The 15,217-nt window shown below is 44.7% G+C and overlaps 2 protein-coding genes across 6 annotated transcripts in view; both read right to left on the bottom strand.

The window, feature by feature from the left end:
• fer1l6 (fer-1 like family member 6) overlaps window positions 1-5,814 on the bottom strand; it is a 24,269-nt gene extending 18,455 nt beyond the window's left edge. Inside the window, exons 1-3 of one of the 2 annotated variants that reach the window (XM_047601654.1) lie at window positions 4,956-5,814; window positions 455-540; window positions 62-170 (exon numbers count right to left, since the gene is read on the bottom strand). In XM_047601654.1, the coding sequence (XP_047457610.1) occupies window positions 62-170; window positions 455-540; window positions 4,956-4,972 (212 nt within the window). In that variant the 5' untranslated portion in view covers window positions 4,973-5,814. The remainder of the gene's footprint in view (window positions 1-61; window positions 171-454; window positions 541-4,955) is intronic. The other variant, XM_047601655.1, reaches the window with a different exon arrangement.
• A 684-nt stretch (window positions 5,815-6,498) lies between these two features.
• Window positions 6,499-14,432, bottom strand: prkag3b (protein kinase, AMP-activated, gamma 3b non-catalytic subunit). 4 transcript variants are annotated; one of them, XR_007113917.1, is made up of 14 exons: window positions 14,266-14,432; window positions 13,310-13,370; window positions 12,403-12,551; window positions 11,996-12,077; window positions 10,958-11,016; window positions 10,377-10,422; window positions 10,250-10,301; window positions 9,289-9,415; window positions 8,695-8,860; window positions 8,537-8,574; window positions 8,295-8,441; window positions 8,061-8,154; window positions 7,843-7,937; window positions 6,499-6,667 (listed from the first exon to the last, which is right to left on the bottom strand). XR_007113917.1 is itself a non-coding variant. In XM_047601702.1 (14 exons), exons 1-13 carry the CDS (start codon window positions 14,281-14,283, stop codon window positions 7,494-7,496), a joined length of 1,143 nt encoding a protein of 380 aa, XP_047457658.1. In that variant the 5' UTR covers window positions 14,284-14,432; the 3' UTR covers window positions 6,499-6,667; window positions 7,457-7,493. The 4 variants fall into 4 exon arrangements, 2 of the variants coding, with proteins under 2 accessions (XP_047457658.1, XP_047457659.1); XM_047601702.1 differs by lacking the exon at window positions 7,843-7,937 and adding an exon at window positions 7,457-7,597; XR_007113916.1 differs by having other exon boundaries at window positions 7,843-8,154.
• Window positions 14,433-15,217: the final 785 nt, after the last annotated feature.

The raw sequence follows: 15,217 nt of genomic DNA, 5'->3' as shown, positions 1-15,217 counted from the left end.
AGGAAAGAAGGAAAGAAGGAGTCAGGACAGACAGACAGACAGATGATAAAATCCCTCCGACCTCTTGGTGTTGGGGATGATCCTGGTCCTGACGTCAGAGCTTCCTGGTTGATCCTCCATGTTTTCCTCCTGTGACAGAGGAGACTCAGAAGGAGCCTCCACCTCATCGTCTGTTAGGAAAACACAAAGAAAGAAGGAACAAGTTTAATGTGGAATAAAGTCCGAGGTCTGTCATCTGAATATGGAGTTTTATTGTCCATCAGTGTAAACTGTCCTGTGACCTGGACATTAGAGGACAACTCATAGTTTGTCCGTCCCGTGTGAATGAGGCTGATATCTGACGACATGACTTCAGTCAAACCTAAGGAAGCTCCACATTCATGTGTTTGATTTCAGGGTTCGTCTCATCCTTCGTCAACACAGACGGGACTGAGGGTGTGTTTGTTTTCCTTACCCACGGCTCCTTTGTTTGCCAGGACCAGGTCGGTGTTGACTTTCTTCTTCTTCTTCACTTTCAGGCCAAACAGGATCTTTGCTTTTCTGCTCACATGAGAGGAAAAGTTTCACTGAGTCAGGACTGAGTCAGGAGGAAGGAGGGAAAGAAAGAAGGAGGGAGGAGGGAGGGAAGGAAAGAAGGAGGGAGGGAGGAGGGAAAGAAAGAAGGAGGGAGGAGGGGAGGAGGCGAGGAGGGAGGGAGGAGGGAGGGAAGGAGGGAAAGAAAGAAGGAAGGAAGGAAGGAAGGAAGGAAGGAAGGAAGGGGCGAGGAAGGAAGGAGGGAAGGAAGGAAGGAAGGAAGGAAGGAGAAGGGAAGGAAGGAAGGAAGGAAGGAAGGAAGGAAGGAAGGAAGGAAGGAAGGAAGGAGGCCTGGACGATTATGGAAAAATAATCAGATTGTTTTTGATTAATATTGAAATCACGATTAATAAACAGGATTATTCATTGATTTCATAAAAAGTATTTATTGAACCACCAAAACTTTAATTATAACGTTTTATAGCATAAATGTCACAGCCTCCGTTATGTCTCTGTCTCTGTCTCCGTCTCTGTCTCTGTCCCAGCCTCCGTTATGTCTCTGTCTCCGTTATGTCTCTGCCTCTGTCTCTGTCTCCGTCTCTGTCTCTGTCCGCTCTGTCTTGTCTCGTCTCTGCCTCTGTCCTGTCCCTCTCTGTTCTTAGCTCTTATGTCTCGTTTATGTCTCTGCCTCTGTCTCTGGGAGCCGGTTGGACATGAAGTGTCCTCGGTTGAGGACTGACGCTCTTTATTGGGTCTTTTGCTCCTTCAGTACTTTGTCATAGACACAGAACTTTAAATGGTTAAATAGATTCATCGTGTTCTTTGAGGTGCAGAAAATCTCCTTCTGCTCCACGTCCGACAGTTTGAACCAAAATGTCTCGTGTGTTTTAACTAAAGGCTCCGGCTGCTTTCTGCCAATCACTGATCCACTACTGATCCACTACTGATCCACTACTGATCCACTATGATTCACTATTGATCCACTATGATTCACTATTGATCCACTAGGATCCACTATTGATCTACTATGATCCACTATGATCCACTGCTGATCCACTATTGATCCACTATGATCCACTATGATCCACTATTGATCCACTATGATCCACTATTGATCCACTATTGATCTACTATGATCCACTATTAATCCACTATGATCCACTATTGATCCACTAGGATCCACTATTGATCCACTATTGATCCACTATTGATCCACTATTGATCTACTACTGATCCACTATGATCCACTATTGATCCACTACTGATCCACAACTGATCCACTATTGATCCACTACTGATCCACTATCGATCTACTACTGATCCACTATGATCCACTACTGATCCACTATTGATTCACTACTGATCCACTACTGATCCACTATTGATCCACTACTGATCCACTATGATCCACTATTGATCTACTACTGATCCACTATTGATCCACTGCTGATCCACTATTGATCCACTATGATCCACTACTGATCCACTATGATCCACTACTGATCCACTATTGATCCACTATTGATCTACTATGATCCACTATTGATCCACTATGATCCACTATTGATCCACTATTGATCCACTATTGATCCACTACTGATCCACTATTGATCTACTACTGATCCACTATGATCCACTATTGATCCACTACTGATCCACTACTGATCCACTATTGATCCACTACTGATCCACTATTGATCCACTATTGATCCACTATTGATCCACTATTGATCCACTACTGATCCACACGCTGCTGCAGCTGAACACGGAGGTGCTGTCAGGGTTTTTATGATCGTGAGAAGCCAAAATTAAAATCGCCTCAAACTTCTATTACTTGTCCTGGAGATAGTTTGACTCGTTAATCAGGAGGAGAAGAGTTCATCCTCTGGTTCACTCTAAGAGTCTGACCAGAACCTGAACCTCAAACCAGTGGCGTCATAGACACGGTAAAGACCACCTCCTCCTGCTCCTGGGGGGTTATACTCAACACCACACACGGGTTCATCACTTTTTCTTTTACCAACAACAGAAGAATGAACCAAAATATCCAGGAGATTTCCATTCCAACACAACTCAGAGTCAAAGCATCACTGGATCACAATGTTTGTGCTAAATGATCCACAGCCAAAATATTTATGGCCACTTCACCAGCATTAGATGAACAGCACAGTAAGCAGCCCCAGTGTTCTGCTTCCACAGCACCATGACTTCCCCACAGAGGCTCCACAACATGATGCTGCTTTAAAACTGGTTAAAATCCATCTGTGAATAATCTCTGAAGACAAATGAATAAGTGTTTGTCACTGGAAGTAAATCCACTTCATCAAAGGCGTCTCTGTTCTGTCCTAACTGACATTTCTTTAAACACATTATTACCAACATGGGTTCATGTTTCTGTCAGAATAAAGTGACATTTCCCACTAAAACCGAGCTAAATGAGTGATATGTCAGACAGGGCTTTGGGCCGGTTTGACTCAGCTGGAAGGTTTTGTGATTTGTGTCCAGATGAACGGATCCACAGGCTGTGATTAGCTGCTTCTTAGCGAACTGACTGACCAGATTCAGTGTTTCTCGGTCTTTCATGTCATTGTCTCTGATTAGTAGAGTCACCAAACCAGCATGAAGTGTGACTGACATTTAAACCTGTGAAGTCATGTTTGACTTTAGAACTCACAAAGGTTTGAGTCGCTCCACATGCGCGTCTCTCGTCTGCAGCACAGTGACGATGCAGCGGCGCGCACGACGCACGTTCATGTGAGAGAGCCGTGGATGTACGGAGACAGCACGCAGCGCTGAGCGCGAGGCAGCCCCGCCCCTCAGTGACACCACGAGGAGCAGAGAGTCCCGGTACACCGCAAAAAGTCCCGATAAACCGCAAAAATCCCGGTACACCGTAAAAAGCCCCGATACACCGTGAAAAGTCCCGGTACACCGTAAAAAGCCCCGATACACCGCAAAAATCCCGGTACACCGTAAAAAGCCCCGATACACCGCAAAAAGTCCCGATACACCGCAAAAATCCCGGTACACCGTAAAAAGCCCCGATACACCGCAAAAGTCTCGGTACACCGCAAAAAGTCCCGGTACACTGTGAAAAGTCCCGGTACACCGTAAAAAGCCCCGATACACCGTAAAAGCCCCGATACACCGTAAAAAGCCCCGATACACCGCAAAAAGTCCCGGTACACCGTGAAAAGTCCCGGTACACCGTAAAGAGTCCCGGTACACCAGGGGTTAAAACAGTAGCATACTCCGTTCATAAATTCTCTACCAAAGTCAAGCTATGGGATCATACACAAACGACGCCACTGCCTCAAACCTAATGACTGTGTTTTTATTTTGTAGAACACGTGTTCCTAATCTTTTTAGTCATTATTCAGGGACACGTTCATCCTGATTCATTCATTTTCTTCTTTGTTTTCTTTGTATGATTCTGTGAAATCTTTCCATCAGAGACGAAGTGATTTCACTGTGAACAGCCTCCAGCCAAAATATTAGGAACAGGTGCATCACAGTACCATCCATCCATCCATCCATCCATCCATCCATCCATCCATCCATCATCCATCCATCCATCCATCCATCCATCCATCCATCCATCTCTCCATCAACCCCTCCATCTATCATTCATCATCCATCCATCCATCCATCCATCCATCCATCCATCCATCCATCCATCCATCCATCAGCTCCAGTCGACTAACAAACCTCCATCAGAGCAGCACATAAATAAAACTTTCCTCTTTCTGTTTAAACAGCTGTGGTTGTTGTGTTTATTCAGAGACTTCTTCCTCTCTCTCTCTCTCCCTCTCTCTCCTTCTCCTACTTCCTTCTTGCAGGAATCGTTCTGTGGTTTTTAGGTAGAAGATGAATGTGTATGTTTTTATTGGGATAAATCATCTCATATCTGTGAAGGTTATAAATCAATCAGGTTCATAACTGACCCACAGGAACCAGATCCAAAGACTCTGTATAAACACGGAGCCAAAGCCAGTAGAGCGCCCCCTGGTGGTTGGCTGGAACCAAACCAAAGCACTAAAATACACTAATGCGGTGATCAAGTTATATATTATATCTTAATTATTATTATTATATATTAATCAATTTAATCTGTGGATTAATTCAGATTCATCAGATTACATCTCCTTCATGTTTAATCTCTATTGATTCGTTTCATTGTTGATGATCAAACAGGAAGAAGAGAATAAATCTGCACTGAACGAGTTCATTCAACACAACTCAACAACGTTTTGTGTCTTTTTTTTTATTGGTTTATTCTATGTTACTTATTTTAATTCAGCCTTTTCCACTCAGTCTTATGTTGTTGTTGTTGTCATAAAGTTTTTCTGAATCTGAATGAGTCAGGAGGAGGAGGAGGAGGAGATGATGAGGAGGAGGAGATGAAGGAGGAGATGAAGGAGGAGATGAAGGAGTTTTCCTACCTGGCTTTAGAATCCATGGATGTCAGCGTGAGCAGCTTCACTCTCTCTGTTTCATCCCGTCTGCTTGTTTCCTCGCGGCTGCAGAGACGTTCAGGTAAAGACAGGCAGAGCTGGATCCTGATTGGCCGAGGGCGAGGCTGTAAACCTGAGGGAGCATGTGGCTGATGGACGGGTCGGCCCACCTCCGTTTAGTCATTTCACCTGGTCTGTCTTTGTTTTATAATAAAACCACCTGGACGGTTAAATGTTTATGAGCAGAGGTGAACAGGAGGTGATTAGATGGGATCTAAATACATGAATCTCCTCTCTGGAACAAGCGGAGTGTTTCACTGAAGGATGTTTCAGGTGAGCACGCAGACAGGTGGTCATGTGACCAGGATGTTAGAGAGCGGTGGCGTTACCAGACCCGCCTCAGGTAAACAGAGTCAAACAGAAACTCAGCTCATAACTACATCAAGTCTATCTGTCTATCTATCTATCTATCTATCTATCTATCTATCTATCTATCTATCTATCTGTCTGTCTGTCTGTCTGTCTGTCTGTCTGTCTAATGAACAATGAAAATATCACTTGGCAATAAATGTAGTTTAACATTAAAATGTATGATGATTGTGAATAACAGTGGTTAAATCTAGTTTATATTCTTTTTTTTAATGATTCCATCATTTCCATTATAAATGTGATTAAATGTGATCATGTAACATAAATGCTCCTGAAAGTGTTCACATGTCGCTAAGAATAACCTGTTTATGTCGTTCTTTCTGTTCTTTAAACCAGTCAAATGGTTTTTGGTTGTTTTTGTCTTTTTGTGCTGTTTTTATTTTTTCTGGACTTTTGTCGGTCATTGTGTCCAGTGGTTCCTGTGATCAGCTGTTAGCTGGTGGAGGAGGAGGTGGAGGAGGAGGTGGGGCTGGAGGTGGAGGAGGAGGAGGAGGTGGAGGAGGTGGTGGAGGAGGTGGGGCTGGAGGTGGAGGAGGAGGAGGAGGTGGAGGAGGTGGGGCTGGAGGTTCGGGTCGGCGGTGCCGTCTGTCCTCACGGGGAACGTGAAGTCCTCGGCAGCAGGACGGATGGACTGTGTGGACATGGTGAGTCTTGTGAGGAGCTTTGGGGACCTGGTTCATGGGACAGTACATCTGAACCCGTCCTCAGACTCTACGAGAGGACACACATCCGTCCCTCAGCTGATAAGGAGACACCATGAGACATGATCCACGCCACTGTTGCTATGCAACTGTCCAAACATCCACATCACCTCGGACACTGTTTTACCAGCGACTTTTGTATATTTTCATGATTCTAATTCTGTACATTTTTTGATTAGACTGTTCATTTTTATTTGACTTTAATTAGGTCTAATTTTATTTTATTTATCTTTATGAGTGTTTACTTTTATTTGCAACGAAACTATGGTGATAAAGTAATTTCCCTCGTGCATCATTAAAGTCTAATAACATTATTTAGAGGCCTTTACTAGATATTAATAGTTATATATCAGATAATAACACTTAACCCGTCCACACAGAGTTCAATAAAGACAGATTAGTTTAAATATCCTTAACCAGGTTCACCTTTTATTAACCAGAGGAGCAATTCAGGATTTTATATTTTAGAAATCTGAGATCATCATGAACGAATGCATTTGTTCCTTCAATCCGAGTCGTTTCTCCTCCTGATCGATCTTCAGTCTTCAAATAACGGCCGCTGGTAAATATCTGGAGGAGAAGAACCACAGAGACGCCTTCACTTCATCTAAATAACTGAAAATAATCCAGAGTCAGATTTTACCACAGAGAGAGTTTCTGATCTGATTCATCTCCAAACAGACTCTGGATCAGAAATATAATTTCTTATTCAATTAAAAACTTTCCATTTAATTTGTTTTTCTGGGGGATGATGACGTTTATTTTGTAGAGATCCACAGATGATTCCAGCCTTTCTCAACTGAACTGATCAACGTCGTCTTGAATTAATGTGGAAGATATTTAATGTTTATTCATACGTCTCTTTTCACTTTATTTCCTTGTGCCACTAGAGGCTCCAACATGCTACCCACAATCCTCTCTGCTCCACTCTGCCATGCTGCTGCCACTAGAAACTAGAGATGCTCCTCCTTCACATAGCGGGAGCTAACAGGCTAGCTTCAGCTAACAGAGAAAACACACAGACAAACTTTGAATGTCAGCATGTCAGAGTTTCTTCTTCTGTCTCAATATTTCAATGTAACTGAACTAGTTTTATTATCTTTTGTAGCACGTAAGAGTCTCCATATAGTGGACTAATGGTGGTACTACAGACAATAAACAGCTTAGCATTGATATGTAGCATGTAGCCTGGTTACTGTTACCTTAGCATTGATATGTAGCATGTAGCCTGGTTACTGTTACCTTAGCATTGATATGTAGCGAGTAGCCTTGGTGACAGTTAGCCTTGCATTGATATGTAGCATGTAGCCTAGCATGTAACTCTGGGTCAAGGTCTTGAGGGTTTTAGAAGCTACTGACATGCTCACTGCAAAGTCTCATGAATCAGGCCGACACATTAACCAAGACGTGCTTCATTAATGGAGACACGCCTCCTGGATGTCGTCAGATTCTTCCTCCAGACGTTGAGTAAAGAAATGATTTGAGATTCACCGTCTGAACCTGGAGAAATGAGACCGAACCGAGGAGGAAGCAGAGGACAGTTTGGACACATTTAAAGAGCAGAAGCTTCTCTTTCTCATCTGAGTTTAGAAAACAGATAAATGTGTCCAAAGGTCTGACTGGAGCAAAGATGCAAGAAGAAGAGCAGGAGGAGGAAGTAGAATTAGAAGAAAAGGAAGCTGGTATGAAACTAAAGATCCAAACGTTGGAGTGAAGATGCAGAGCTGAGGCCTCAGGCTTCCTACCTGAGAGGACGAGGACGTCAGGAGGAGACAAACTGAGAGGACGGAGGCTAGGGGTGGAGGGTTTTAGACCTGATGCTAAAGGACGTCTCTGATCTCTGGTGAAAGAGGAGGAGGAGGTGGAGGTGGAAGAGGAGGAGGAGGAGGAGGAGGAGGAGGAGGAGGAGCGTGGGGTGGATGAAGGGGTTAGAAGGAGGAGGAGGAGGAGAGAGCATTGATACCTGCAGGACTGAGGACCAGAGCTTGGAGGAGGTCAGAGAGAGAAACGATCCCTCTCACAACATCATCATCATCAACAAGAACCAGACGATGGACCTGGAAGAGGAAGAAGATCATCATCATCACCACCATCATCATCATCATCATCATCATCACCTTCAGAACCTTCATCACCTTCATCATCATCATCATCATCACCACCATTGATGGAGTGGAAGAAGAAGGTTTCCTGTTACCTCAGCCTCAGCGATGCGGTCGATGATGGTCTCCAGGGTTTCATGGGGGTAACATTTGAGGACTCCCTCCATGCAGCAGGCTCTGGAGGCCAGCGCCTCCTTCATCGTCATGTTCAGGTTGTTGTAGTTCTTCTGGGCCGCGAGGTTCTCCACGACAGAAAAGACAAAGAGGACAAAAAAAAGACAGGAATCAGACCCAGACCAGACTCTATTAATTCTATATAATACGATGGAGGACTTACAATGACATCAAACCTGGAGTACAGCGCCACCACCTTATCTGGAGAGGACACAACACAGAGACAAATTCAACCTTTGGACATTTTCTTTAGCCTGGACATCATCACATTCTCCTAGTGAGCTCATTATCATTGGGGTGGGGGGTTAAATGTCTGACTACCTTCCTCATTGACCACCGGCAGAGCCGAGACTCTCCTCTCCACAAAAATGGACAGAGCATCATAGACAGAGGCCGATTCCTGGACGGTGGCGATCTGTTTGAAGGTCCCGATCGGAACCTCACTGATACTCTTCTGAAGGAACCTGGGCTTAGGAATCATAGAACCCTGGAGAAGGAGAGGACGTCATTAAAGACAAAGCAGACCACGACTACACCTACAACCATCAGGTCCAGGTTCCTGACCCTGGTCTCTATGGAACTTGATCATCATGGACCTTGGTCTCTATGGACCCTGATCTCCATGGACCCTGGTCTCTATGGACCCTGATCTTGACTAGAACTGGACCAAGAGTTTCTAGAAATACCACAAATATACAATCCAGAAGAAGACCGAGACACACATGTAAAACCAGCCACCACGGCTGCCACATAAGCTAACTTCACTACAAGATGACTGCAGTTTATTATCTGTAGTACCACCATTAGTCCATTAGAGGGAGACAAACCCTGTTGTCTGACCAAGCTACGACAGTGATCTATATAATCCAGGTTCATGGAGTGGAAGGAATGAAACGCTGACATCGCACAACTTACAAAAATGTGGAGGAACTTGAGGATGCGTTTGTGAGTGAGGATGTGGAGGACGTTTCCTGAGGCCGGGTCGATGACCGGCAGCCGGTGGATCTTATTCTTTAACAGGGAGTAGATGGCATCAAACAGACTGAAGAGACGAACACAGTTTGGGATTATGAGGGAAGAATTAAACCTGAGGGCTGTAACAACACTATAAACGCTAATGTTTGTCTAGACCTGTGATAATCAGTTGAGATTTTCTAGATTCTCTTTAGAAGTTTGAATATTAATGTAACTATCATTCATATAATCAAACAAAGAATGAGGTCCTAGATAATGGGAGGGTCAGGATCATCAACTCGGTTTAAGTTTACTTGCGAAGGCTTGATACATGTTGAGAAAGTAGCAATCAGCTGACTAGGACAGAGCAGGGAGTCTGAGAGACAGAATAGAGAACAATAGGAGCTGTTCTGAAGTGATAAAAGTTGCAAAGGAGGGAGTCACAGAGCTGCAAGGCTCAGGCAGAGGAGAGAAATGTGAGGCCTATGTCAGGGAGGATCAGGTAGGAAGGACTTTCTTTTCTTTCTAGGGCGCTGTCCCGGGGGACTGGAGGACCTGAGGGTCGGGACCGACCCGTCCACCAGCGGTGGGAGAGTTCAGTCTAAACCACGACTCCTCCCACCCGGTCCAAGCCAGAGATGAGGTCCATGCGTATCAATTTCTATATTCCAAAACTTATTTGAATAAATAGCTTAAATTGACTGCAAGAAGTCATTATACCGTCTTTTCCAGAGGAATTAATGAACACACTGACACTAACAAGAGGGCTTATAGCTAACTAGAGTCAAAGCTAACGGGCGTATAGCTAACTAGAGACAAAGCTAAAGGGCTTATAGCTAACTACAGTGAAAGCTAATGGGCTAATAGCTGATTAAAGTCAAAGCTGAAATGTGACTGTGAATGAAATGATGTGAAGTCTGACCTGGACTCAGGGGTGATGCTGATCAGTCGATTGATGGAGTGCAGGTAGATTTCTGGAAACAGAAAAACACAAATTAAACTCCTCTAACGTAGACTATGGTTTGAAGTCGTTAACAAACCCGACAGACCTCTCCACGTCTCGATCTTGTGTTCCTCCAGCTCGTAGATCTGAACCTGCAGACACAACAGACTTCTCAGTTTAGATCAGCTGTGACTCAGCAGACATGAGGCTAATGTTGATATTTTGCCTCGTTTACCTACTCAACCATTAGTGCGCCATAAATAATAAATATTTATTTTAGTTAGCAGCTACCCCACAAGCTTTGACTTTGGTTAGCCATTTTTCCGCTAACTAAAGTCAAAGCTAATGGACTGACAGCTAACTAAAGTCAAAGCTAATGGAATAACAGCTAACTAAAGTCAAAGCTAATGGACTGACAGCTAACTAAAGTCAAAGCTAATGGATTGATAGCTAACTAAAGTCAAAGCTAATGGATTGATAGCTAACTAAAGTCAAAGCTAATGGACTGACAGCTAACTAAAGTCAAAGCTAATGGACTGACAGCTAACTGAAGTCAAAGCTAATGGACTGACAGCTAACTAAAGTCAAAGCTAATGGACTGACAGCTAACTAAAGTCAAAGCTAATGGACTAACAGCTAACTAAAGTCAAAGCCTTGTTGTCTACAGGTTTAACTCCAGATTCTCACCAGAGGAGACTTGTAGTAGCGATGGAGGATGTTGATGAAGTCAGTGATGGTCAGCATCCCTGCACACACACACACACACACACACACACACACACACACACACACACACACACACACACAGAGGAAGTATCAGTAACAAACATTCATTATTAACCAGTCTGAATAGACTCTTGTGTTTAAAGTTGCTGTCGGTTTAATTACAGACGTCAGGATGAGGAGCTCTGCTCTGTTGTAACATGAGGAAGACGAGACCTGAAACCACAACTGATGTAGGTCACTGCTACCACTCAGGCAAAGTCTTAAGTGTCTAAACCAGAACCAGAACCGGTCTGATTCAGTTGTCCAGATGAGGTGGTAACTCTGCCCACATGTTTTGGATCTTTGTTAAATGTCGTATTGTTAGTCTTTGTTGTTCCTGTCTAGTGTATAGTCTTTGTGTATCCTCTATTCCAGTGGTTCTCAACCTTTCTGGGATCCTGGACCCCTGCATTTATTATGTGTTCTTCTTTGTAAAGTCTCTTTGTGTTTATTTTCTGTTTCTTTTCATTTAGCCCAGAGCGGCTTTTTTTTTTTTTCTTTTTCAGCCATCTCTCATGCTGTCACGTCTTCTTGTCCTCCTCTGTTTGTTTGTAACATTAGCTTAATTACTGGCCTTTTAGTAAGATGCTACGCGGGGTCAGATGTTGAATCTAATTCCAGGTGTTTCCTCCTTGTTGCATCTTTAGAGCTGAAGTCCAGACAAACATTTGACAAAAGTTTGATCTTAGACATTTTGGAAGTTCACTTCCATTCATGCAGGAAAAAAACTGACGTGGCGTCACAGCAATAGAGCTAAGGAGGCTAAGCTAATTAAAAACTTACTGGAACCAAATGAGTCTGGTTACTACTGTTAGCATCAGCATAGGCGCTATTATCTATATGTATTTCCATCATTGACTCCATCCTCACCAACTCCACCACCACAATGCCAGTGCCCCACCCTCCCCCCAAATACACAAACATACTTTTCTGATTCTGATATATCTGAGTGTATCTCACCTACAAAGCACTGAAGCTTGTGGTCCCAGAGAGGAGCTGCTCTCACTCCGTTAGCTACCAGAGCAAAGAAAGCCTTCTTCACCTGAAACAGACATCAACCAGATTATTTAATTACTACACACAGCTCTGTCCATTAGCTTTGACTCCTATCAGTCTATTAACACTGGCTTTAGCTGTAGCCAACAATTAGCTTTAACTTTAGTTAGCTGGTCGTCCATTAGCATTGACCCTAATTAGCAGTTTGTCCATTAGCTTTGACTTTAGTTAGCTGGTCGTCCATTAGCATTGACCCTAATTAGCAGTTTGTCCATTAACTTTAACTTTAGTTAGCTGGTCGTCCATTAGCATTGACCCTAATTAGCAGTTTGTCCATTAGCTTTGACTGTAGTTAGCTGTTTGCCCATCACCTGCAGTGTGGTGTCAAAGATGACCAGTTTGGAGCTGGTAGGAATGGCGTCGTAGCAGCAGTGTCTCTTCATGAAGTTCATATAAATGAAGGTGTCTGGGTCTGAGCCTGGTGGGGGCGCTACAGCATGGGACGTATATGGAAAGCCACCTGTAAGAAAAAAAAACAAACATATCACATCCAGTTTTTGACCCTGGGGACGATGCTGTCCGGGTCTGAACTGGATACATGGGCTCTGCTCCCCGTGGACCCCCCCCCCCCCAGGAGGAGCATGAAGGCTCTGGTGTACTGTGGATTGGTTAGTAGACCAAGGCGGGGTCTTGGTGTCCTCGGTTGTGGAAGCTGATTCTTGGGACATGGAACGTCACCTCTCTGATGCGGAGCTTGTGGAAGAGGTTGTGCGCTATCGACTAGATATAACTGGCCTCACCTCAACACACACACTGGCTCTGGATGCCAGGTCCGTGAGAGGAGCTGGTCCAGGTGAGAGGCGGAGGCTGGGTGGGCTTTTTAGCTGCCCCCAGACTCTCTGCCTGGATGTCGGGTGGTTCCTCGCATGGATGAGAAAGGACAACGCTCATGTGAATGTCAGCGTGATGTGGAGGGGCGTGATTAGGGGGAACGGTCTTGTTCACTGGTGCTGGTTGTGGTCGTGGCCGTGGTCGGTCTATGGGTCTGTGGAAGCAGCTGATCGGTACCGGAGGCCTAAGCAGTGGAAGGAAACCATCGCTCTGGCAAACCGTCCTGGGAATTTATCCAACAAGTCGACACGTGTTTCACAGATTTGGTTTACGATCGTGTCCCCAGAGGAATCCTGGTCCAAGAGTTTGGGAAGAGCTTTTTCTGACTGATTACATGTGTTAGTCCATTACCTTTGACTTTATTTAGCTGTTGGTTAGTATTTCTACCTGTGCTCTTCATCGACAGAACGTCTTCATCCTCGTCCTCGTCCATCTCAAACAAGGGGACCTGTGAGAGGAAGAATACATCGTACATTTTATCCCTCGACCCTTCATAATAACACATTTATTAAATAAAGCCCAGCACATCTCGTCGTCCTTCATGGTTTAGACCGAACGTCTGTCCAGATTTATAACAAAATCTGCGTCACTCTGTTTCTCTCTGGATCAGTTTTATCTCAGAGTCATTTTGACTTTATAAGTTACGGACGCTGATGATTCACATGGGATTGAAATAACAGGCGGCCTCTGACCTTTTAACACATGCCTGGAAGTTCACAGGTCAAAGACATAGTTCAGGAGGAGGCTGAGGAGATTTAGTACGTCAACTAAATCCTTCAAACTCCAAAACACTTCATTGTGAGAAACTTGCAAAGTTAGAATTTTATTGCATGCAATAAACTTGATGCTGCTACGTTTTCAGGTCAGGCTTTAAATAAAAAGTCTTAATAATTAAGACATAATATATTGTTTATTTATGCCACGTGTGGTTAATTTCCTTATCACAGTAGCACAGAATTAGACCAGAATACAGACAAGAAACGGTAACAAATTTGAAAGAATATACAAAATATGCAATAAAATAACAGCATTCTGTAAAAATTATATATATATGTACGGAGGAAAATATAAATATTAAGAGATTCTGTATGTAGAGTTTGCAGCATGGATTAAAACTGGTAAAAACTGGTCAGTTATTGAGTAACTTTGTTTTTATGCCTGTATCAAGTTCACAGGCTGCAGCGAACGTCTCTATTTATAATAAAGCAGAGTTTATTCAGACCAAGAACCGGGACACGTTGAGTTCTGCTGCAGAGTCTCAGTTACAAAGTCACGGCCAAAGCACATACCAGCTCTCTGACAACAGATCCAGGTCCTGGTCCTGGTCCTGGTCCTGGTCTTACCTCTGCCAGGGGCTCCATGGCTGTGTCGACCCGAAGGAGAAGAGACGCTCGGCCACCATGTCAGGGGAAGGAGGGATGATGAAGGAGGGCAGGCATGGCGAGAGGCCGGCTCCAGACAGCTGGGTGTAAATGTGTGGGAAAGACTGAGGTCTAAATCTGGACTGAGAGGCCGGAGGTGGGTGGGGAAAGCAGGGGGGGGGGCAAGGGGGGGCGGGTGGGGAAAGCAGGGGGGGGCGAGGGGAGGTGGGTGGGGAAAGCAGGGGGGGGCGAGGGGAGGTGGGTGGGGAAAGCAGGGGGGGGGTGAGGGGAGGTGGGTGGAGAAAGCAGACTTAGAAACTTGTAGATTAGCTGACTCTGATTTAGAGTTTACCTCTAATGGATTAAAGTAAAGTTAAAACTTTAACTTCAGTTAAAGAAGGAAAAAGGAAAGAAGGAAGGAAAAAATAAGCAGCTAAGGAAGGAAGGAAGGCGGCAAGGAAAAAGAAGGAAGGAAGGAAGGAAAAAATAAGGAGCAAAGGAAGGAAGGAAGGAGGCAAGGAAAGAGAAGGAAGGAATGAAGGAAGTAAGTCCTCAGAGAGACGTTCAGATTTCACTGGTCGTGAACTATTTATAGACACCCAACAGTTTACAGCTCGTTTAACAGCTTCGTCCAATGGGACGTGTGTTGCTGGTAGAATCAGTGGACCAGGGTCAAGACCAGGGTCCAGACCAGGGTCCAGGCCAGGGTCCAGATCAGAGTCCAGACCAGGGTCCAGACCAGGGTCCAGACCAGGGTCCAGACCAGGGTCCAGACCAGAGTCCAGACCAGAGTCCAGACCAGAGTCCAGGCCAGGGTCCAGGCCAGGGTCCAGGCCAGGGTCCAGACCAGAGTCCAGACCAGGGTCCAGACCAGGGTCCAGACCAGGGTCCAGGCCAGGGTCCAGACCAGGGTCCAGACCAGAGTCCAGACCAG

The sequence above is a fragment of the Mugil cephalus genome, chromosome 12, assembly GCF_022458985.1.
Source record: "Mugil cephalus isolate CIBA_MC_2020 chromosome 12, CIBA_Mcephalus_1.1, whole genome shotgun sequence".
In the NCBI taxonomy this organism is placed as follows: Eukaryota; Metazoa; Chordata; class Actinopteri; order Mugiliformes; family Mugilidae; genus Mugil; species Mugil cephalus.
This window is presented reverse-complemented; position numbering and strand designations above follow the sequence as displayed.

Coding starts and splice junctions, on each gene's coding strand:
- prkag3b (XM_047601702.1), bottom strand. Junction 11,017..11,995: donor CAAGCTTCAGTGCTTTGTAG/GTGAGATACACT, acceptor GTGTGTGTGCAG/GGATGCTGACCATCACTGAC. Junction 8,155..8,294: donor ACCGCATCGCTGAGGCTGAG/GTAACAGGAAAC, acceptor TTCCTCTTCCAG/GTCCATCGTCTGGTTCTTGT.